Consider the following 23,060-nt stretch of genomic DNA (forward strand, 5'->3'; position numbering starts at 1 on the left):
GTGTAAATAATGTATATAAAGCAGATATTGTGGGGGAACTTCGATTCCTCCTCACCACTATGAGCTGAATAAAGAGCATGAAATCCACTCTCGACTCTGAGTATATTTCAGGTGACAAATCACATCAGCTGCCCCTCCCATCAATACAAATACATAGCTAATTGAGGTTCTGCCCCGCCCCAACAAAAGGCCTGCCCCCTAACAAAAATCCTGGCTACTATGTCCATGTCAGTGGCTACTAGCCACAATGGCTATGCTGTACCTCCACATTCAGAGCCAGAAATGCTTCTCAATACCAGTAGCTGGAAGCCGCAGTATGGAGGGAATGCTCTTGCGTTTGGTTTCTGCTTGCGGGTTTCCCATGAGGGCACCTGGTTGGCCACTACAAGAACAGGATGCTGGACTAGATGGGACATGGTTCTGATCCAGCAGGTTCTTCTTATGTTCACATCAGCCAAGAGTGGTCAACCAGTGGAGCTTCAGATATTTCCTGGACTACAACTCCCATCATCCCTGGCCATTGGGCATCCTGGCTGGGGGATGGGAACTGATGCCCGGCACATCTGAAGGGGGATCATAGACGTCACCCATGTTGATTGACAAGGTAAATAAAAAATCCTGGGCCAACAAAAGAAGAGTAGTGGATGAAGATGGCGGACTTTGCAGAACTGGCGAAGCTGACAGGAAAAATCCGAAACCAGCATAATCAAGTATTCCAAAAGGACTGGAGTAAATTTATATGATACGTAACCTCGGGTTACATACGCTTCAGGTTACATATGCTTCGGGTTACAGACTCCGCTAACCTAGAAATAGTACCTCGGATTAAGAACTTTGCTTCAGGATGAGAACAGAAATCATGCTCCAGCGGCGCAGCAGCAGCAGGAGGCCCCATTAGTTAAAGTGGTGCTTCAGGTTAAGAACAGTTTCAGGTTAAGAACGGACCTCCGGAACGAATTAAGTACTTAACCTGAGGTACCGCTGTATCTGAAAGATTGTTGGAAGCAGTTAATATCACTAGCAGGGTTGTCTGAAGACTTGTAATTAGAAATGTTCTATCTTTTTATATTTATTTAAATTTTGGGCCATTTTGTAATGAGGGTAATTAGAACTGGAAAATGTACAAAATGCAATGATATAAAGCTTAATTTTGAAAGCCATGAGGCGGGAGGGAAGGAAGTCGATAGGGATAGGCTCTAAAGACCCAAGGCGGTAAAGTGGATAATGATGATGTGAATTTATAATATCAAATTGAAAATAAATAAAAATTATATAATTATTTTTATTTCATAAAATTTAAACACTGCTTTGGGGGGGGGGGGGGGGACAAACCTCGAAGCAGTTTATAATCCCAGATAGGGATTGTTCTCCTTTCTGGAAACCTGGAGTGCAAGGAGGACCAATGTTCTGACTCAGTAAAAAGCATTTTGCTTTGCAAGTCTTTATGATTCCAGCTGGCGATCTGGGAACTGCCGCTATCTCAGCCCCTGTGTATGGACCAGCAGGGAAGGGGGTTCAGTGATGCCAGCCATAGCAGGCAATCTCACCAAACCAGTGGCATAGATGTAGGTTGAAACATATGCCCGAGGCGTCTGTCTTCCCCAGCCATCAATCACTCTGGTCCATAAGAAGTGAGAGAGGATGTGCAATTGGTGATAAGGAGGTCTCCAAGCAACAGGGGGAGCAGATGAAAGAGGCTGCGCTCAGCAGAACCGTGTAAATCAGCCTCTCTCTTTTTCACTTTTGTCAGTCACGCTTCCAGCCGGTTGCTCCACCAGGCCATCTCGTCTGGCTCTCTCCTTGAGAGCTCGAGTCTTCCTAATGCCACCACCCTGCTGCTAGCAGCAGAGCCAACCAAAGCAGGTGTCCTGGTTTGTTGCACCCCACAAGGAAGGTCAAGGAAATCTGAGTTAGGAGGGTGGCAGCGTTGATCCTTTTTGAAAAGCTACAGGATCTGAAGAACAGAGACACCGGACATTTGGATCTCGTTGGCTGGAGTTTAGGGTGAGTTAAGGTTAGCAAACAGCTTTGTGGGCAGCATTTTCTTCTGGATTAAAAACCAAAGGCAGAGCGGGATTTGAAAAGTAAAGAACTTATTTCTCATCTCTTAACAGCAGCCCGGGGCTGTGTTGCCAAATCCTGGAAGACCTTTAATCCTAAATCATTTGGGTTGCTGGTGTTCAAGGGTTTGGCAAATTACCCTTCTTGAAGAGATCTGCCATAAACCAAAAGTATCTAAATGGCAGAGCTCAAAGGACTGTTCTTTTTTCACATATGGTAGGGCTTTATTTCCTATACGTTGAAGCACATGGTTGTTCAGTGGCTTTCAGATATTGAGCACATCTGGCTCATTTAAGACTATATCAAACCTTTATTCTCAATAATAATGGAACTCAGAGGTGGAGAATACTTTTTATTTTTTTATTTTTTTATAAAACTTTATTATTTGTAAGAGCCTGTAAATCAAATAAACAAGGAATATTCAGTGTTATGCTGGAGGGGATGCCAGGAAACTGGGACTTATGTTCACATGTGGTGGGGGTGTAAATATGTACTTTTTTTTTGGCAAAGGGTGTTTAAGGAGATATCAGAAATCACTGGGTTAAAGCTGACCGAAAGTCCAGAGGCAGCATTATTATCAATTTACGACGGGGCGGAGGTTTCGCAGGCTGTGAAGGACTCGCTCACAAATCTATTGACAGCTGCATGCATTGTTATAGCCAGGAAGTGGAAGGGGCAAGCAGAATATAAAATGGAAGAATGGTATAAAGAGGTGTGGGATATACAGTAGCTATTAACATGTGCCATTATGGTAAGACAGGGAATATACAGGAGAAATTGTTTTGAGGAAATATGGAAGGTGTTTTTAGAATTTGTACTGTTAAAATGGAATTGCAAGAGGTGTTGAAATTTTGGGAGGTTGGATAGTTACAATGGAATGGTCCCGGTGGTGGGTGCACATGCTTATTCTTATTAATTTATGATTATAAATAAAAAAAGGGGGAAAGAACCTGTAACTGGACATTTGCATATCTCCTCCTCCCTCCCCATCCATTTTCCTTTTGTGTCATGCCTTCTGAGATTGTAAATAAATAATAAGGTAAAAAAAAAAACCCCAAACCCTTTCTTTCTGCCTTTTCACAGGAAGAACACAACAGCAAATTTAATGGAAAGGAAATCAAGATAAGGCATTCCACAGCCTCAGCCTGTCCTATCTAGACCTGCTTTCAACCACCAGGACTCTTGGAGACTCCACATTCCATGGTGATTTAGGAGAGTGCATTGCCTCAGCCATGTTTGGGCCAGAGAAAAGCTGGGGAATAGCGGCCGCGGTCCTCCAGGAAGTCCAAAGGGTCTTGGCTTATTTCTTGATTGTGTACACCCTCCTTTTAGGAGGCTTCATTTGTGCTGGACTGATACTGCAGTTCCTCACTTTAGAGTAGGGAAGGTGGAGGATTTCGTATGAGCCACGTCGGAATGGGGACCAAGCCAATTTTGCAGATCACAGCTATTGGCCAGTTATTGCATCTCTCCAAATTTTGCTGCGACTCAAAAATGTACAAATACCCAGGGTGCTCGAGATATACATGCAAAATATGCTGCCCACCCTATGTAAAATTTGCATTTTAAAATATACTTTAATGAAAAAACACCTGTGCTTTTCTTTTATTTTAAAAAGCCATTTGATACAGAAATAGGATGGAACAGATCAAAGAACGGAAAATGTGCAGAATGAATTGGTAATAGTTCTACTGTGCATACGAATGAAGGCTCACACTGTTGTCTTTTAATAAGAAATCATGGTTTGCGTTCAGTTAAACGATACTTAATGGGCTGGTTACGGGAGAAGCAACTAACCTTCCTTGACCTGAGAGCCACATGCAGTCTTGGCCAACCGCCTTGGGGGGCCGCATGCCAGTGGTGGGTGTGGCCCAAAGTGGGTGTGGCTATATCTTCCCCCTTCCTAAATTGTCTCCGCCTATGCCAGTACTGAGTCCACTTTTTCTCCTTTTTGCTGCTGCCAAATTGGGGAATCGGGAAAAAAATTAAATGTTTTGGGTTGGGTCAGGAAATTAGGCTCTGTAGTTGGGGATTTGCCACCCATTAGGTTGCAACACACACACACACACACACACACACACACCGGTTGCCTTTCTGCTTCCGTACATAGGATGATCTTAGCATGTTCTGCAAAAAACGACAACACAATGATTGTAGAGGCGGAGGGAGAATTATAAGTGTGACACCAAAAAAAAGACCCCCCTGTTTCGGATTCACCTGCTTGGCCCAAGCGGTAGAGGAATCCCCAAAAGGATGGGTTGATTATTTTGACTCTTGGGCTTGTTTGATTGTGGGGAAGGTGGCCATTTGATGGTGTGGTGTTTTCCAAGTGTAGGATTATAATGTGTCGTCCAGGAGCGCCTAATCTGTAGTCCTTCAGATGCTCTTGGACCCTGTGAAGGCCTGGGTAGCTCAGATGGTTAGAGCGTGGTGCTGATAATGCCAAGGTTGCAGGTTCAATCCCCGTATGGGACAGCTGCCTATTACTGCATTGAAGGGGGTTGGACTAGGTCAGGGGTCAGCAACCTGCGGCTCTGGAGCCGCATGTGGCTCTTTTACACCTTTGCCGCGGCTCCGGGGCGGATACTAGCGAGGGGAGGAGGCGCATTGTGTGCCCCGACACTCCCCACTGTTTTAAATGTCGCAATGGTTTTGCGGCTCCCAGTTTATTTTTTCTTCGGTCCAAGTGGCTCTTTTTGTCTTAAAGGTTGCAGACCCCTGGACTAGGTGATCTGCAGGGTCCCTTCCAACTCTACGATTCTAAGGACAATGAGGGCCCTCATTCTCACTGCACCTTCTTGTTTTGCCTCAGGCAGTGAAACGGGCCAGGCTGCCCCTGGATGAAAGTTGTAGTCCAACCATACCTGGAAGTCCACACCCTTGGTTGCGTTGATTTCTCCATTCCGCAGCTTTGAATGGTGCCTGCCCCGATTAACTAGGCAACAGCAGGTTAAAATGATATAGATTATATTTTAATAACAGTACCGCCAGACTTCCCAGCTGACAGGCACCATCTTCTAAGAGGCACTGAAAAGCCTCTTTTAAGAAGGTGCCTGTTGCCCCCACAGATGCCTGAAAACAAGGTGTGCGTCCCTTTTCTCCTGTGAGATATTCCTTTCAGGTTCAAACAAACCCCATCCCATTCATCAAACAAAGACGTCTTTAATTGAGGGGCACCCTGGCCCCGAAGCTTCTCTCCTTCTGTATCTTTGGTGAATTACTCTGCCCGTAACCACCACATCTGTGATGCGTAATTGAAAAGACAACAACCCTGAAAGCTCTCTCCCCGCCTCCCGCCTCCCCATCTTTTAAAATGAGGCTGCCCCCAGATGGTGGATACTTATTCGTTCATTGGGAACAGCATAAATCTGCTGCTGTTTACATACAGAATTATTTCAATGTGTTAAGACACAACCACTGTCGCATCCGGTTCTCCCTTAGGCAGAAGGTGCCGCCAAAATCCATCTTCAGGGAAGAAAACATCCCAAAGTGCGTAATTCACAGATGATTGCTCAGTTTTTCCTCTTCCCTCCGCTCCGCCAACTCCTCTGAGCTCCTCCAAGAGGGACTCAGGAATGGGATGTACGTCCAAAGGCCAAATGTCTCAGCTGAGCTCCTTGAGAGAGTCTAAGGGATTGAGGCAGCCATAGTGGGAGGGGAAAGGGAAGATGGATACTGTCGACAGATTGTCCCGAAACAGAGCGCCTCACAAGTTTCGGCCCGGCTGGTCATATATATGGTGGGTGGTGTAGCGGGTGATTGTCGCTGGATCCCTCACGGTGACAATCTCGGCACTGCCGCAGACGTCCGAACTGTGGGAAAGGAATGGCAGAAGGAAGAATGAGGTCAATATGGGCTGTGAGGATCGCGTAAGGTCGGGTCGGGCCTCAACCTCACTGATGTGGGAGAAGCAGTGGTGGTGTAGTGGTTAGAGGGCTGGAGGAGGACCTGAGAGAGACCAGGGTTCAAATCCTCCCACCTGGCCATGAAGCTTTAACTGGGGGATCTTGGGGACCAGTCTCTCAGCCTAATCTGCCTCAGAGGGTTGTTGTGGGGATTAAATGAGGATAACAGTATACACCACCTTGAGCTCTTTGGAGGAAAAGGTTGGGCGTAGACTCAGTTAAATGAAAAAGAAACACTTCACAATTAAATTGGGGAAACTCCTGTATTACTTAAAGGCAGGGTCCGGCCTGCCCATGAGGTGAGGTGGTCACCTCAGGTGGCAGATCCAGCCACCTCTGCTCATTGCCACCCACCCACCCTTGTGGATGTCTCCCCACCACATTGCCTCCTTCTCCTCCTCTGCTAGACAAAAATGCATCAAATATAGCATTAAACATTTGCCCAGACATTCAGCTAAGTCCTACTCAGAGGCGACCCATTGAAGTGAATGTGCTAGCCATCTCCATTCGTTTCTGTTTTGGGCATGACTAACGTCCTATGCTCCAGAAGGCTCAAGTAAGCAAGCCAAGCTGCAGACGTCAAGCAAAGGCCCTTAACTCCAGGGTGACATGACCACCGGGTTTCAGGCAAGGCCATAGTCAATTCCCTCCGCAATTCTAAATAGAAACGTACTATTTATAGACCAAGGCAGCAATGAGGGCAGCCAGCAGGATGGCAGAGAGGATGGAGAGGATAGTGGCAATGGCAATCATTCCTGCGCTCCGCCGCTCAGGGGATGTGTCGATCGTCTCGGGATCCTTCCCTGATAAGGACAAGAGAATACATTTAAAGCTGTAATTGTCAGACGGGCCGTTCTATTGAAAAGTGACTAGAAGGAATGGCATACTCAGTGTCATATATGTATATGCACCCAGAGGTCTAGAAAGGTTGGTGAGCCCTGATTCCTGAGCATCACAACCGAGGTGGTGGGGGACTATTTATTTATTTATAATAAAAAATGTTTGCCGCTATATCACAAAAGTATAACAAAATGGTTTACAGCAATAAAGCCATATAACCATACATCAAAAGCATAAAAAAGTTAAACACAAGTTAAAAGCAAAAAAGTTAAAAACAGACAGCAGCAAATGGTAATTGCGTGCATAGGCCTGGCAGAATAGAAAAGTTTTCAGCAGGCGTTTAAAAGTTGCCACTGAAAAGTTGTCTGCTGAATCTCCAGTGGCAGAGAGTTCCACAGGACTGGGCCCACGACACTAAAGGCTCAGTTTCTCGTTGTCAAATGAACCACGCCAACTTCAGGTGTGACTAGCAATGCCTCTGCAGATTATCTCTGTGATTGAGCCTGAGGTACCTTGAGGTACCCTGGACCTAACTTTTTCAGGCCTTTGTAAATTGAGACAAGGACCTTGAACCTGGCTCAGTAACAGATGGGCAACCAGTGCAGCTGTTTTAACAAAGGTGTTGCATGCTACTGGCCAGCCGCCTCAATCAGCAACCTGGCTGCCACATTCTGCACCAGCTCGAGCGTTTGAACCAGTCCCATGGGCAGCCCCACACAGAGCGCATTGCAGTAGTCCAGCCTTGAGGTTACCAAAGCATGGACTGCAGTAGCCAATTTATCCCTGCCCAGGACTGGCCATAGTTGGCAAACCAGGCCGAGCTGATAAAAGGCACTCCTAGTCCTTCGGCCCTCTAGTGATAAACATGTATCTGCACACAGTGATAGGGAGGCGTTTGAAGGCATCTGCAGTGGTCCTCTTGAAACTGAGGGGTCTCCAACGTGCTTGGCAGGGTGTGGATTGCACCCAGCAGGTCCTGTTCAGTTACCTTGGATCAGCGTGATGGGATCTGACCATCTCGACTCTGCTGTGGGGCCTCCGGAATTAAAGGCCAGAAACTTCACTCTGAGAAGAGAAAGGTAAGAACTTGATGGAGTCGGAATACCCTCTTCCAAGTCACATGAATAAAGGAAAGAAGGAAACTGCCTGGGACTGAAAAAGACCATTGGTCCTTCTGACTCAGGATTGTTGACACTGGCTGGTAGCATCTCCCTTCAGGGTTTGAGATAAGGGGCACCTGAAAATGATTTACAGATGGTCTTTAACTCCGAGTAGACTTGCTAAAATGTGTAAGTCTGAATCAGATAAGTGTTGGGGATGTAAAGAGGTTGAGGGTACCTTTTATCTTATGTGGGCGACTTGTAAAAGGGTAAAAGAGTATTGGGATATGGTATATAGTGAATTTTTTTGGGGGGGGGGGGAGTTTAAAAGTACATTTCCCAAAAAAACCCAGAGTCCTTTTTGTTGGATATAATTCAGAGGGAAATTCCCAGGTGTCAAAAAAAAAAAAAAAAGGCTATTTATGTATACTACTACCACAGCCTCTGTTTTGTTAGCCCCAAAATGGAAAACAAGCGAGGTCCCAACCAAAGAAGAATGGCAACTTAAACTGACGGAATACGCACAGCTTGAAGACTTAACTTCTAGAATAAGAGAACAAGAAGAATGCACGTTTAAAGAAGACTGGAAAATATTTACTGAATATATAGGTGAAAATTGTGTTCATTTAAAAACACTGGTAGCATTAAGATAAATTCAACAGAGTAAGTAAGTTTTGATGGATGTAACAATGGATTACTGAATGGTTTAGTTCATGTAAAATATGCAGGAATATGGATTAAACCACAGAGCCTAGGACTTGCCGATCAGAAGGTTGGCGGTTCGAATCCCCGCTACGGGGTGAGCTCCCGTTGCTTGGTCCCTGCTCCTGCCAACCTAGCAGCACGTCGAAGTGCAAGTAGATAAATAAGTACTGCTCTGGCAGGAAGGTAAACGGCGTTTCCGTGCGCTGCTCTTGTTTGCCAGAAGCGGCTTAGTCATGCTGGCCACATGACCCAGAAGCTGTATGCTGGCTCCTTGGCCAATAAAGCGAGATGAGCGCTGCAACCCCAGAGTTGGTCACGACTGGACCTAATGGTCAGGGGTCCCTTTACCTTTACCTTTATGGTATGCAAAATGAACCACATAAGAAGAAGGGAAGTCATTGATTTAAGGTTGTTTAAATGAATGTTTTGAAATGTAATTCAGAAAATTTAATAAAAATTGATTTTTTTAAAAAAAGAGAGAGTTAAGGGGCACCTCGAGTCCTCCCTGGAGATTGTCAGGAGCTAGGGCCAGGGGTAGGGGTAGGTCAGCAGTAAAACACCTGGTGTCAGTGAGATTAGCTTTTTATTCAAGAAACAAAAACAGTGCAGGCCTAGTGATCACAGCAATTCTACCCAGTAGGTCTTACCCCAGTGAGGCAGTTATAAGGACTGAATGTCCCTTACCTCCCACAGCTCTCTAAGACTCCTCTCCTCCCCTAAGCAATCTGATACTTCCTTGCTGTGCCTGCCTTTGCTCCGCCCTCTTCATACCTCTTCTGGTTCTGGGAGACCAGGGGGGAAGTGAGTTGGTCGCAGTAGAAGCGGGAGACCCCCTGGCTTCTTTAGCAGCCTGCCTCATCCCTGCCTCTTTGCCCTCCTCCTCTCCAGCCTCCTCTTCTGCCTTTCACCCTAGACTGCTCTCTGCCACAGCCTCTTCCTGCTCACTAAACTCTGTTGCCTCTTCAGTTTCTGACACCTCCTCCTCCCAGTCCTCAGGACTCTCCCCAGGTAACCCCCCACTCCCGCAGGCTGGAACGCCTCATGTGTTTTCCCCCGGAAAGCACAAATATGATAGATTTGGCTCTAATTTCATTTTTTTGTTTCACAGAATTTATACACTGCTGGAATGCAGAAAACAAACAACCCTCAAGGCAGTTTACACAAAAAAAGATAAAGCAATCAAAATTATCAATAAGGAAAATGAAAAGCGATAACGTAGGACTTCTGAAAAGCTGAACTAGCAACTGGCCAAAATAGATTCAAAGTGGCACCAACTTTCTAACAGCGTACTGAATCGAATTTCCTCCCCTTCCACCCGTCCATTACATGTCAGCCATCAAATGCCATTGCATGTCAACAATGTTTTACTGGGAGAAAAATAGAACCATTAAGTTGTCTTCCAAGACCCTCGGCCATTTTCAAGAGGCCCGATGTGGTAGTGTTGTTGGTGGGGAGTCTGGCAGTCACTGCTCTAGATGTCGTTGGACTTCAGCTCCCATCATCCCCAGCCAGTGTGGCCAGTGATCAGGGACGATGGGAGTTGGAGTCCAACCACACCTGGCAAGGCTTCCTGTTGAGGACGGCTGCACCAAATGGAAAACAAACAAGCAAACCCTATAGACAGTACTTTAATGCAGTACTGGTTTAATTCAGAAAACAGAGACACTATCAGAACTTTGAGTGGCGGGTGGGGGAATCACCTGACACAGGTAACTCACCTGTAGGGTCCTGGCTCAGGCAGGGGGCCATTGCAATCTGGCCTGGCGGGATCCGTCTTGCAGTCGACTTCGTTCCCCACTCGCAAGACAGTGAGCTTGCTGCTTTCTTCCGCTGGGCAGGGGTAGTTGGCTGGGGCAGTGCCCAGAGTCATGTAACAGGAATTGTTCTCGAACGCCTGATAGGGCAGCTCCTCAGGGGATCTGAGGACAGCGCAGCTTTCTGCCGCTGTAAGGGGCAATAAGGAAAAAATGGATTATTCGCCAGGCCTTGCTGGGCGACCCTAACAGGAACAATGTGGCAAAAATAGTGCAAGCGCAGGAAGGCATGAACTCCTTTATAGGCATAAAGAGACGATAGAGGATGATCTGGAAATGCTTGAGATGCAACAAAAAGAAAATCTCTTAAGACTCCGTGGGGTTCCTGAACAGGAGAGGGAGGACATAAGAGAAAAAATTGTGAAGGAACTGGTGGAATTTCTGGAGGAAAAGTCAGAAGTAACTATGGTTGGCATGGGCGGTAGGCAAGAAATATTTGGGAATGCCTTGGTGGCTGAAGTGAGGCAGAAATTACAGCCCCTGAGACTAAGAGGAGATTGTGAGGAAGGTGAGCTGGATTTTAAATCTGATTTAACTGATAGCTGCCTTCCAGTGAAATTTAAATATGCCAAAGTTAGGGAAAATAATGTGAAATAATTATTGTATATGTGTAACCGCACATTTGCAATCAGAAAAATTTGAATAAAATTAGAAGAAGAAGAAGATTGAGGAATATTGTGTTGAAGAAAAATAAGAGAGTGAAGGTATATAAAATGCAATATAAAGATTAGGAAATGTGTAATTAAAAAATTGAATAATGGATGATTGTTAGAGAGGCTGAAGGAAGTCCAAAAGAGAAAATATGTGATAAATTTAGGTTGGATATTATAAATGTATGTTGGAAAATTAATAAAAATTATTTATAAAAGAAGAAGAAGAAGAAGAAGAAGAAGAAGAAGAAGAATTGATGAAATATGTGTATAGAAATGCAGAAGAATTTTGTTAATATAAGGAACCCGAAGAGGGAATGGAGGCAAGTCATGAGGTTTAAATAACCTCAAAGATAAGGTTTTGAAAGGTGTTTGTGAATGGGGATGGGGGCGGGCGGGGATTTGTCTTTTGTACTTAACTGTGGAAATTAATTGTGAAGAAACCAATAAAAATTGATTTACCCCCCCCCCCCAAAAAAAAAAAAGAGCTCAATGGCGAAAAAGGCGGGATATAATTGCAACCAATCACACACAACGTACCATTGCTGCGGGCGACCAGCAGCCATATCTCATCAGTGGCATCGACAAACTTGTTGAAGACGCAGCGAGGTTGTTCCAAAGTGAAGGTGGAGGAAGTGATCTTCGCGGCCAGGTCCTTGGAAGTGAGGCGAGGCGTATATCCTACCGACACTAGAGAAAGGCAACGAGAAAAGGAAGTGAGCTGTTCATTTTGCTTATTAAAGGGTTTTTTGGGTTTTTTTTTTAATCCCACTCTTCAGCAGAAAGTTTCCCAGAGCGGCTTGCAACAGTCGATAATAAGGTGCTTGTTCTCAGCCTTACAATCTGAAGGGTGTGGCACAAAAGGAAAAACGGATTGGGAGGGAAGAGGAAAAGAATGCAACTTCAAGCACTGGTTCTGATGTCCTTGCAAGTGTTCTTCCCCTTGTTGTTACTTGTTCCCAGGAGGCATATTCCCAGATGTCTTTATTTTTTTGGCTGATGGCAGAGACCCTGTACTCCATCTCTGCAGCCCCAGGACAGCTATGAAGGAAAAGTTCGTGCAGAGGATAATCCGTTTGGTGGAAGAGGGAGCAGGCTTGTTTTCCTGCTGCTCCAGAGGGTAGGACCAGAACAAATGGATTCGAGTTACAAGGAAGGAGATTCCGACTAAACATTAGGAAGAACTTTCTGGCGGCACGAGCTGTTCGAAGATGGAATGAGCTCCCTTGGAAGGAGATGGACTCTCCATCCTGGGAGATTTTGAACAGAGGTTGGGTGTCCATCTGTCTTTAGCTGTGACTCCTGCATTTTGCAAGGGGTTGGACTAGAAGACCTTTGGAGATCCCTTCTAGCTCTATACTTCTATGAATCTGCAATACTGTTATCTATGGAAAGCATGTTTATTCCACTCCTCAATTCTCTTTCTTTCTTTTTTTTTTAAAAAATGATATTTATTCCAAGTTTAGGATTACGAAAAAGAAAAGAAAAACCATACAAAATAGAATAAGCATACAACAAAAAACAAACAAACAAAAAAAAAAGACTTAACAAAAAATATAAAGATGCATTACATTAAAATAAAGCAAAAATTAAACCTTTACCTAACCTTTTTTCCCTTTGCTTATTTCCATGACCTCCTCTCACCTCCCAGCTTTGTATTCTAGTTCAAATCGTATTTCCAGCAAATCCTTCTAACCTTCTTTTCATTTACTTATTTTAACATTCAATAGTATACTTAATCCTCCTCTATTTCATCAATTTCCATACCTCATTTTTACTTAATCCATTATATCATATCTGCCAAAACGACCTAATATTCTTTTTCCAACCTCTTTCTAACATTCTTTTATATTGCAATATTTTTGAAGATATATTTTAAATTTTTTCCAATCTTCTTCCATCGACCCTTCTCCCTGGTCTCGAATTCTGCCGGTCATCCACTCCTCAATTCTCACCATATTTTCTGAAGGGACTCGTTTACCGTTTGCCCTCCCTGCAAATTCCCTTTCCCTAATGGAGGATAGAATATTTAGCACACCTCACCCAGGACTGTAAAAATGTGTGTGGCTTGTTTAAGGACTTGTTCCACTAAACAGGGTTGAGGGGAGAGAGATGCCCGGTTTACTGGCCTAATTAACAGCCTCCCCCCCACCCCCCCTCTTGCCTTTCCCCCCTTTAAGTTACTAAAACAATGTATTGCATTTTCTGGGAGGCATAAATTAGAGAAATCCAGAGCCTACCTTTCTGAGGCTTATTCTCTAAATGAAAAAGTTAATCCTCCTCTGGAATCTTACCACCCCCTCTCCAAAGTTTTTACCCCCCACATCTACACACCACCCTGCCGCTTCTATTTTAATCATTTCTCAAGAGGTCTAAATTCTTTGCCACCCTTTCCAAACCGATGGCATGTCCCCAGGATGTGCCAATTGGGTAAGGGGAAATCTGGGGAGGAGGGAGAGCTCTATAAACAAGAGGTTGTAGCTGTCATTCTATTATTTGTTTCATTTATCAATTGCTTCCTGCAAAACATCGCAAAGAGATTAAACATTAAACCATCATAAAAGGCATCAATAAAAACACTGCCAACCGAAGCATGTACTGTATATAAACTAGTCCAAATTTTGCTGCGTTTTTCTTAACTTCAACTGGGCTACAAAGTCTTTGTTAACTGCTCAGTTTTATCTATTATGTAGCTTTAAACTGTTTTTATTTAGTCTTTCAAAAGTCTTGTCTGAACACTGCTGTTGTATTCTTTTCTTAATTTATATTGACTCCCCGCTCCATTATATTTTATGTAAACTGCTTAGAGATTTAAAATAAACATAAAAATTGGGTGGGGGTATTTCTAACATTAGTCCTACACAAGAGCACACCCACTGAAATTAATAAACCATGGCCCATTAATTTCAAAAAGTCTACTTTGTGTAGAACTTTTATTTATTTGTTTGTTTATAATAGAAAAAATTCTTTTATAAAAAAAGAGTGATGAAGGAAGAAAAATGTGAATGAGAATAAAAATAATAAAAAAATACTCAATTACCGTATTTTTCTCTCTATAACACTCACTTTTTTCCTCCTAGAAAGTAAGGGGAAATGTCTGTGCGTGTTATGGAGGGAATGCCTACGGGTGGCATGCCTACGGATTTTCCTCCTCTAAAAACTACGTGCGTGTTATGGTCGGGTGCGTGTTATAGAGCGAAAAATACGGTACATTTCCATACATTGGAATACAGATGTGTTTGGTCTTATTATGCTATTACAAATATCTTTATCAACAACCCAAGATATTCTGCATAATTTATATTCTGCAGAACTTAAGGGACAGTCACATTAGTGGCACAGACTTGTTGGATGCAACCTTTTAACATTAAGAGGTGTCTGCAATTTTACAAATAAAACCAACAAATAAATGTCTTTGTAAATTCAGGAGCGTGGGTGGGAGAAGGCATTCTCTGTAGCAATCCCTAAACTGAGAAACTCCCTTCCCACAGAAGTGGTGTTGAACACCTGCATTATGTACCTTCTATTGTATCTTAAATACGCACCTCCAGACCACAGCCTTTGACACCACAGATATACATATATCAGGACTCAAGCTATTCTCTTGACAGCCATTTGTTAAAACTGGTTTTCGTATTGCATTCTTAAATTGTTGTAGCTCGCCCTGGAGCGAATCACAGAATCAATGAATTATAGAGTTGGAAGGGGCTCTGGGGGCCACCCCGTCCAGCCCGCTGCAATGCAGGAATCTCAGCTAAAGCTTCCATGATAGATGGCCACCCAAGCTCTGCTTAAAAATCTCCAAGGAAGGAGAGCCCAGTATTCTCTGTTCCAATGTTGAACAGCTCTTATGGTCAGAAAGTTCTTCCTGATGTTGAATTATTAGTGATCTCTCTCTCTCTCTCTCTCTCTCTCTCTCTCTCAAAAATGCATTTTACAAATAAATCAATGTCCCCATAAATTGAATAAGGCAAGGAACATCCCTACCTTTTTCAGCTGTGACGCAGATTCCCATCACCAAGAGTATTCCAGAGAAAAGCATGCTTCCCACGGGTTGTCCTTCCTCCTTCTGGGTCTCTCACACAAAAATGCCACCAGGAGACTTGAGCACAAAGATGCCTCCTGCCCCTATTTGTGGTCCTGCCCCACTGGGCCTCGCCCACATTTGTCATTCAGTTTTTAGACAGCTGTACTTAAAAAAAACACAACCCCTCCATACACATGGGCGAGGGCTGGCAGCAAACAAGTCCGGCTTGTTTTGGAGAGCGAGGGATAGATGGAGCGTGAGCGATCCAACCGACCGTGCCAAAGAGGGGTGTGCCCAGGGGCTGGTGGGAGCGAGAGAAGGTCCCCCACGTGGATTGGCATTCTCTGGGCGTCACTTAGAGACACTTGGTTTCTAAAGGCAAGAGGAAGCGACACCTGCCTCAGAGGGATGTCACGTTCTGGCCTGGCATCCTTGAGCCTGAATGTTGGTAGATTTGTGGGCAAAAGGAAGAGAAAGGGGATAGAGAAAAGGTTTGGTTTCTCTCCTGCCCCTCCTCATAACAGTAGAACTTGTGGACATCCTATAAAGCTGCATGTTGAAAGATTCAGGACAGATTAATAATAATAATAATAATTTTTATTTCTACCCCGCCCTCCCCAGCCAAGGCCGGGCTCAGGGCGGCTAACAAGCAATAATAAAAACAAGTTGAATGAATACAGCTTTAAACAAGATTAAAATACAACATTAAAATATTGAACCATTAAAATATTAAAATGCAGCCTCATCACAGGAGGAGAAAGGAAAAAGGAAAAAGAAAGAGGAGAGAATCAAATTGGCTCCAAGCCAAAGGCGAGGCGGAACAACTCTGTCTTACAGGCCCTGCAGAAAGAAATCAGATCCTGCAGGGCCCTGGTCTTATGAGGCAGAGCGTTCCACCAGGCCGGAGCCAGTGTTGAAAAGGCCCTGGCTCTGGTTGAAGCTAATCTAACTTCCTTAGGGCCCAGGACCTCCAGGGTGTTGCTATTTATGGACCTTGAGGCTCTCTGTGGGGCATACCGGGAGAGGCGGTCCCGTAAGTACGAGGGTCCTAGGCTGTGAAGGGAAAGTCCTTCTTCACGCAGCGCAGTGTTAAACTGTGGAACTCCCTCCCACAGGAGGCAGTAATGGCCAGCGACCTGGGTGGCATTAAAAGAGGACTGGACAAATTCACGGAGAGGAAGTCTACCAATGGCAACTAGCTTGTAACTGAAGGAGCATCTCCACTCCATCGTCCAGCCCAGACATGGAGGTCCAGTTCTGAGGGCCTTCTGGCAGTTCCCTCTCTGTATAATCCATAGAATGGTGAGAAGAAGCCAGAATGAGATGGGGCTGAACAAGGGAGATGAGAGACCCTTTGTGCCACAGAGCAGAGGCCAATGGACTCTCGCTCGCACAGACCAAGGAACATTTCCCAGCATTGCCTTCTGATGTTGACCAGCTTTTGCGATTTTTATTATTGCACATTCACTTGGGTTGTAAAGTTCCTCTTGGGTCATGAAAACGTAAGACAGGGGTGTAGCATGGGGGAGGGGGGTTACTCGAGCAATTGCCCCAGGTTCAAAAAAAGTTAGGGGTGCGCCTCTGCAGCTGCCACCCCCTACTGGAGGCAGACCCCATTTGGCCTCCCCGCTTCACCTGAGCAGCACACTGAGCAGCGTGGAGTCACCAGTTAAGGGACACAGCACTTTCCTTGCCACTGATGATGGAAGAGCCTGCTGGATCAAGCCAATGGCTCATCTAGTCTAGCATCCTGTTCTCATCGTGGTGAAGTAGATGCCCCAAACAGAAAACCATGAGCAGGACCTGTGCCTAAGAGCACCTTTCCACCAACTGGTATTCACAAGCAAGACAGAGCGATCATGGGTGGCAGCCATTGATAACCTTCTCCTTGATTGATTTGTCCAGTTAAAAGTTGATGGCCCTCTCTGCCTCCTGTGGAGGTGAGTCCTATTATGTGCCATGTGAAGAACTTTATCTTCCTGAATCTTCTGATATTCCGCTTCATTGGACGTCTACAAGTTCTAGTGTTACTAGAGAGAAAAATATATATATGTGATTTTATAAACTTTGATCCTGCCTCCTCTTTCCTGTCCCATAGTCTCCAACGTTAATCTGACGAAAATCAAGAAGTGTGTCTTTTGGAACAGCGCTGCCACGCAAGCCAGCTGGCAATTGCGAGAGTGCGGCACCAAAAGATGTGCGTCTTCCGTGTTCTCGTGGGAGGCAGCTGACTCGCGTGAGAGCGTGGCACCACTGCAAGCACCCGCTCATCACCAGGACGTTCCAGGATCAAATCAGAAGCCGGGATGGCTTCTGTAATTCCGGGGATGTTCCAGGCAAATAGGGACGGATGGGGGTTACGCTGTTCTCTAAATTTAAAAGTCACAAACACTGCAATCTTTCCTCATACGAGAGTTTCTCTAGCCCCTTTATCATTTGAGTTGCCCTTTTCCAACTCTACAATATCCTTCTTGAGGCAAGGTGACAAGAACTGTACATAGCATTCCATATGCGATTGCACCATAGGTTTGTATAATGGCAGTTTTATTTTCAGTTCCTGCCCTTATCATCCTTAACATGGATTTTGCTTTTTTCACAGCTGCCACACACTGGGTCAGCATTGGAGATAGAGTGCATCCGAACCTGGAGGTTCTACTGGTTTCTTGCGGCTAATAGTTGTCAAGAGACATCTCTTTCCTAGCAGATATGTCTCATCTCCTTCCGAAGCCAGTGGCCGTGTGGCCACACCTTGTGGGTCAGGATTCCAGAATTATGCGCTGTTGAAGAATTTCAGAACGCTACGCTGGTCGACTTTCTTTCTGCTCATTGCACTCCCATTAAAAAGACCCAAAACCCTGCCCAGAAAGAAAATGGTGACAGGCAACACAGCTGTCGTCCTTCATGAGGACTCGGCCACACCCGACAGCGCAGGGTTGGGGCCTTGTCGAAACCCAGCCCTTTTGCAACGGAAACACAACGCAAAATGTCGAGGGAAAGTTCTCAAGTGCGTGATTGAAAGATCACACGCCGACAAGCCCAAGCAGGTGAGCAAAAGGCTTCCAATGCGCTGAGGTCAGCTTGGCCGCACCTATTGGTTATTTTTAGCAGAGTGGCGCTTCCTAAATTGCAAGGAGCCTGGTCTCGGGGGGGGGGGGGGGCAGCTCAACATGCCTTGGGGCCTTTCTCTCCTCAGATCTTTGCTTGTCCAAATATGGGCACAGATTTGCTTAACATTTGCATGTGACAGTCTATATGGATCGTTGTGAACTTTTCAGTTGATTGCAACTGATATAGAACAAGGAGACCCTGAAGACTGGGGGGGGGGGGGCATGGATGCTAACAGGATTTCCTGGGCCCATTACATTGTATGGGGATTGCTGCCCCACTTATTGAAAAGATGTGCTGCTTCTCTGCATATCTTAACTTAGTCTAGCCTACCTGACAGGACTGTTGTTGTAATCAGTTTGGTTTCTTCACTGCTAATTGAAACTCTCCAGGCCTCTCTCTCTCTGGCCCTCACAATGCCAGAATCAGGCCTTTAGTGGGGCAGCCCCTTCCTTCTGCAACATCCTCCTGCCTCTTATTGCCTTTTCGGTGCTTACCAAATACCTTCCAATTCTAGCGAGAGTTTTCCTTTTAAATCCCAACCTGCATTGTACTGGATTTGAAATGGTGGTTGTTTATGTCCGTCGGTGTTTTCATTAAAGGTTTCCTCGTGTTACAAAACAAGCAAACAAACAGAGAAAAATACACATAGCATCTCCACTTTCAATCCTTAGAGCCTTTTCCACAGTTCGCTAACGTGAGGTATGAGACACTACTGCAATGTTTTTCATTGTTAAATCGCTTTGGGGTGCTTGTTGGCAACCTCAGATGCGGCCCTCGAGACCTCCTGTCTGGTCCTTGGGACCCCAGCTCTGCCAAAGCCCTCACCAGTGTTCCTTTGTACTCTCCTTGAGCATTTCTGTCTGACTGGAACATGTCCTTGAACTCTGATGATAAGATCCTAAGAAGAACCCGCTGGATCAGGCCAGTGGGGGCCCAGCTAGTCCAGCATCCTGTTCTCACAGGGGCCAACCAGATGCCTCTTCTGGGAAACCCACATGCAGGACCTGCGCACCAGAGCCTGCTCCCCTCCTGTGGTTTCCAGTAACGTTAAAAAAAAAAAAAAAAGGTAAAGGATCCCTGGATGGTTAGGTCCAGTCAAAGGCAACTACAAGGTATATGGTCAAAATTGAAGTTATCATTGTTGGGCCGAATTGCTGCGATAAAGATGAATGTATTGCCTAGAATGTTGTTTTTGTTTCAAACATTGCAAATTGTGGACAAAATGGACTGTTTCAAGAGGTGGCAAAGAGATATTTCCAAATTTATCTGGCAGGGCAAAAAGCCTAGAATAAAATTTAAGATATTAACAGATGCGAAGGAAAGAGGGGGATTTGCCCTGCCAGATCTTAAACTTTACTATGAATCAGCCGCTTTTTGTTGGCTGAAAGATTGGCTACTTCTTGAAAATGTGGACATTTTAGATCTAGAAGGTTTTGATAATGTGTTTGGATGGCATGCATATTTATGGTATGACAAAGTTAAACCGCATAAGGCCTTTAAGAATCATATTGTCAGGAAAGCATTGTTTAATGTTTGGGTGAGATATAAGGATCTGTTGGAAAGCAAAACACCAAGGTGGCTGTCACCAATGGAGGCAAAGGCATTGAAAAAAACTAATATGGAGACAAATTGGCCAAAATATGGTGAAATTTTAGAACAAGTTGGAGATAAATTAAAATTGCAGAGTTTTGACAAATTAAAAACTAAAGTTCGAGATTGGCTTCACTATTATCAAATAAGGGAGGTTTTTAACCTAGATAAAAAGATTGGTTTCCAGGAGGAAAAATCTAAACTGGAAACGGAATTGTTAGAACCTAAAACTAAAAATCTGTCAAGAATGTATAATCTGCTGTTGAAATGGAATACACAGGATGAAATGGTTAAGTCTGCTATGATTAAATGGGCACAAGATGTTGGGCATAATATTATGTTTGCTGACTGGGAACGGTTATGGACCACAGGTATGAAGTTTACGGCTTGCAATGTATTAAGAGAAAATATAATGAAAATGATTTATAGGTGGTACTTAACCCCAGTCAAGCTAGCCAAAATCTATCATTTGCCCGATAATAAATGTTGGAAATGCAAAGAAAATGAAGGAACTTTTTTCCACCTTTGGTGGACGTGCCCAAAGATCAAGGCCTTCTGGGAAATGATATATAATGAATTAAAAAAGGTATTGAAATACACTTTTGTGAAGAAACCAGAGGCTTTCCTCTTGGGCATGGTCGGCCAATTGGTGCAAAGGGAAGACAGGAATTTTTTTATGTATGCGACAGCAGCGGCAAGAATACTTATTGGGAAATACTGGAAGACACAAGAATTGCCTACCCGAGAAGAATGGCAGAGGAAAGTGATGGACTATATGGAACTGGCTGAGATGACCGGCAGAATTCGAGATCAGGAAGAAGGGTTGATGGAAGAAGACTGGAAAAAATTTAAAATATATCTCCAGAAACACTGTAATATAAAAGAATGTTAGAAAAAGGTTGGAGAAGAATACTAGACCGTATTGGCAGACAGGGTATAATGGAATAAGTAAATATGAAGTGTAAAATGAGGATAGAGGAGAATTAAATACTTTCGAATGTTAAAATAAGTAAAAGAAAAGAAGGTTAGAAGGATTTGCTGGAGATACGATTTAAACTAGAATACAAAGCAGGGAGGTGAGAGGGAGTCATGGAAACAAGTAAAAGGGAAAATGGTTGTAATGGTCTAATTTGATTTTTGTTATTTTCTACTGTGATTTTTTGTCTTTTTTATTTCTTTTTTACTGTCTGTTTTTTGTAAGATGTATGTGGTTTGTTTTTGTTTTTTTCTATATATTTTTTCTCTCTGTAACTTTAAAATTGGAATAAATATTCTTTAAAAAACAAAACAAAACAAAGGCAACTACAAGGTGCGGTGCTCGTCTCGCTTTCAGGCCAAGGGAGCTGGTGTTTGTCCACAGACAGCTTTCCAGGTCATGTGGCCAGCAGGACTAAGCCGCTCCTGGCGCAATGGAACACCGTGACGGAAACCAGAGCGTACGGAAACACCGTTTACCTTCCCACCACAGTGATACCCGGTGCTTTTTTTCTTAAAAAATGTTTAGGGGTACTCTCATTTTCCTACTCATATTGAAATACTGCCCCTCAATGAGGCCAAACTTAGATTCACAAAATGTTTAGGGGTATGCGTGCGTACCCCCAGAAAGAAAAAAAGCACTGGCGGTACCTTCCGTATTTTTTCCATGTATAAGACGATGCTTTTTGCTAAAATAAAGAAATAGGCAAAAATTGGGTGTCGTCTTATACACGGATAGTGAATGCAGAGGGGGGACGTGCGATTAATGGCAACAGCAAACAGGAGATTGGCAGCAGTGATTGGGTGGGTGATTGGTGGCTGTGGCAAGTGGGAGGGTGGGCGGTTGGTGGCAGCGAGTGGGCAGACAATTGGCTGCAGCAAGGTGTGCGACCGGCAGTGGCTGTGGCAAGCAATTGGCAGTGGCGGGCAGGTGGGTGAGCGATTGGCAGAAGTGACCCACCCCCAAAGCTAAACAACTTAATTTCTTAATTTTGGGTTAAAAAAAAATAGTGGTCGTCTTATACATGGAAAAATACAATATTTATCTACTTGCACTGGAATGCTTTCAAACTGCTAGGTTGGCAGGAGCTGGAACGGAGCTCATCCCCTCACGGGGATTCAAACCACCAACCTTCTGATTGGCAAGTCCAAGAGGCTCAGTGGTTTAGACCACAACACCGCCCGCATACTTGGTTTCTAGTAGCTGGTATTTGGAAGCATTGCTGTCTCAAGCTGTGGTGGCGGAGCGGAGCCATAATAGCCTTCTTCTCTTCCTCCATGAATTTGCCCATTCCTCTTTTAAAGCCATCCAATTTGGCTGCCATCCCTGCCTCCTGTGGAAGGGAGTTCCGCAGTTTAACAGTTTAAGAAGTCCTTTCTTTTACCTGTCCCGAATCTTCCAAAATTCAGCTCCATTGGATGCCCATGAGTTCTAGTGTTATGAGAGGGAGAAAAATTAAGATTTGACAAACTTTTCTCTTATTTCCAGCGGCAGGAAGGAGTCCCATCCGGTGGGGTTGGGGTGGGAATCCCCAAGCACCAGTGTCCAGGTCTGTGTATCCAGGGTGGAGCTCGTATGTTAGCGCACTGGGTGACTCAAACCCTTTCACACTTCAGTGGCAGAGAAATATTTTCAATCTCGCCCAGCCCTGCTTTAGGATTTCCGTGTTCGGATCTCCAAAGGGCTGCTTCTTTCTTTTTTCAAGATTTATTTACGCAACATCAAGTTGGCACACGCAGACCTTTTGTACATAGATTCTATTGGCAAAATTAGCTCTCATTTTGTGTAACATGCGCCTAAAAGTAAATAAAAGAAAAATAAGAACAGGAAAATTCAGGAAATGAAAAGAAGAACAGTAGATCTGTTTAAGAACATAAGAGCCTGTGGGTTCAGGCCCAGGGCCCCTCTAGTCCAGCATCCTGTTCTCGCACTTGCCAATCTGATGCCCATTATGGGAAAAGCAGGATCTGAGCCTAAGAGCCCTCTCCTCTTCTCTGGCTTTCAAAAGCATTCCTGCCTTTTCTCTAAGCTAAAATTTCCCAAATGTTGCAGCCTTTCTTCATAGGACTGATCTGTCCCCACCTTTATTATTTTGGGTCCCCTTTTCTGAACTTTTGCCAACTCTGCAATATCCTTTCTGAGGCGAGGCGACCAGAACAATTTAAGCTTCAGTTCCTTCTCCTGTGGCAATAAAACTGTGATGTAACATACATGTCTGATCCCTGCCAAAGGCAACATGTCTTGCGTCCAGCACCAAATTTGAACAGTGCTGGATTCAAGAAAA

The 23,060-nt window shown here is 44.5% G+C and overlaps 1 protein-coding gene and 1 long non-coding RNA gene across 2 annotated transcripts; one reads left to right on the forward strand and one right to left on the reverse strand.

The window, feature by feature from the left end:
* The first annotated feature begins 2,561 nt into the window (after positions 1-2,561).
* On the forward strand, positions 2,562-4,859 carry LOC308464168. The gene is made up of 3 exons (XR_013979913.1): positions 2,562-2,812; positions 3,145-4,571; positions 4,789-4,859. It is a non-coding gene; the product is annotated as an uncharacterized lncRNA (long non-coding RNA).
* On the reverse strand, positions 3,645-15,525 carry LOC308464091 (uroplakin-3b-like). Its single transcript, XM_080983239.1, has 6 exons — positions 15,063-15,525; positions 11,616-11,765; positions 10,330-10,555; positions 7,795-7,871; positions 6,640-6,769; positions 3,645-5,873 (listed from the first exon to the last, which is right to left on the reverse strand). Exons 1-6 carry the CDS (start codon positions 15,115-15,117, stop codon positions 5,768-5,770), a joined length of 744 nt encoding a protein of 247 aa, XP_080839365.1. The 5' UTR covers positions 15,118-15,525; the 3' UTR covers positions 3,645-5,767.
* Between the last annotated feature and the right edge of the window lie 7,535 nt (positions 15,526-23,060).

The sequence above is a fragment of the Podarcis pityusensis genome (genome assembly GCF_964106645.2).
Source record: "Podarcis pityusensis genome assembly, chromosome: 15".
NCBI lineage: Eukaryota > Metazoa > Chordata > Lepidosauria > Squamata > Lacertidae > Podarcis > Podarcis pityusensis.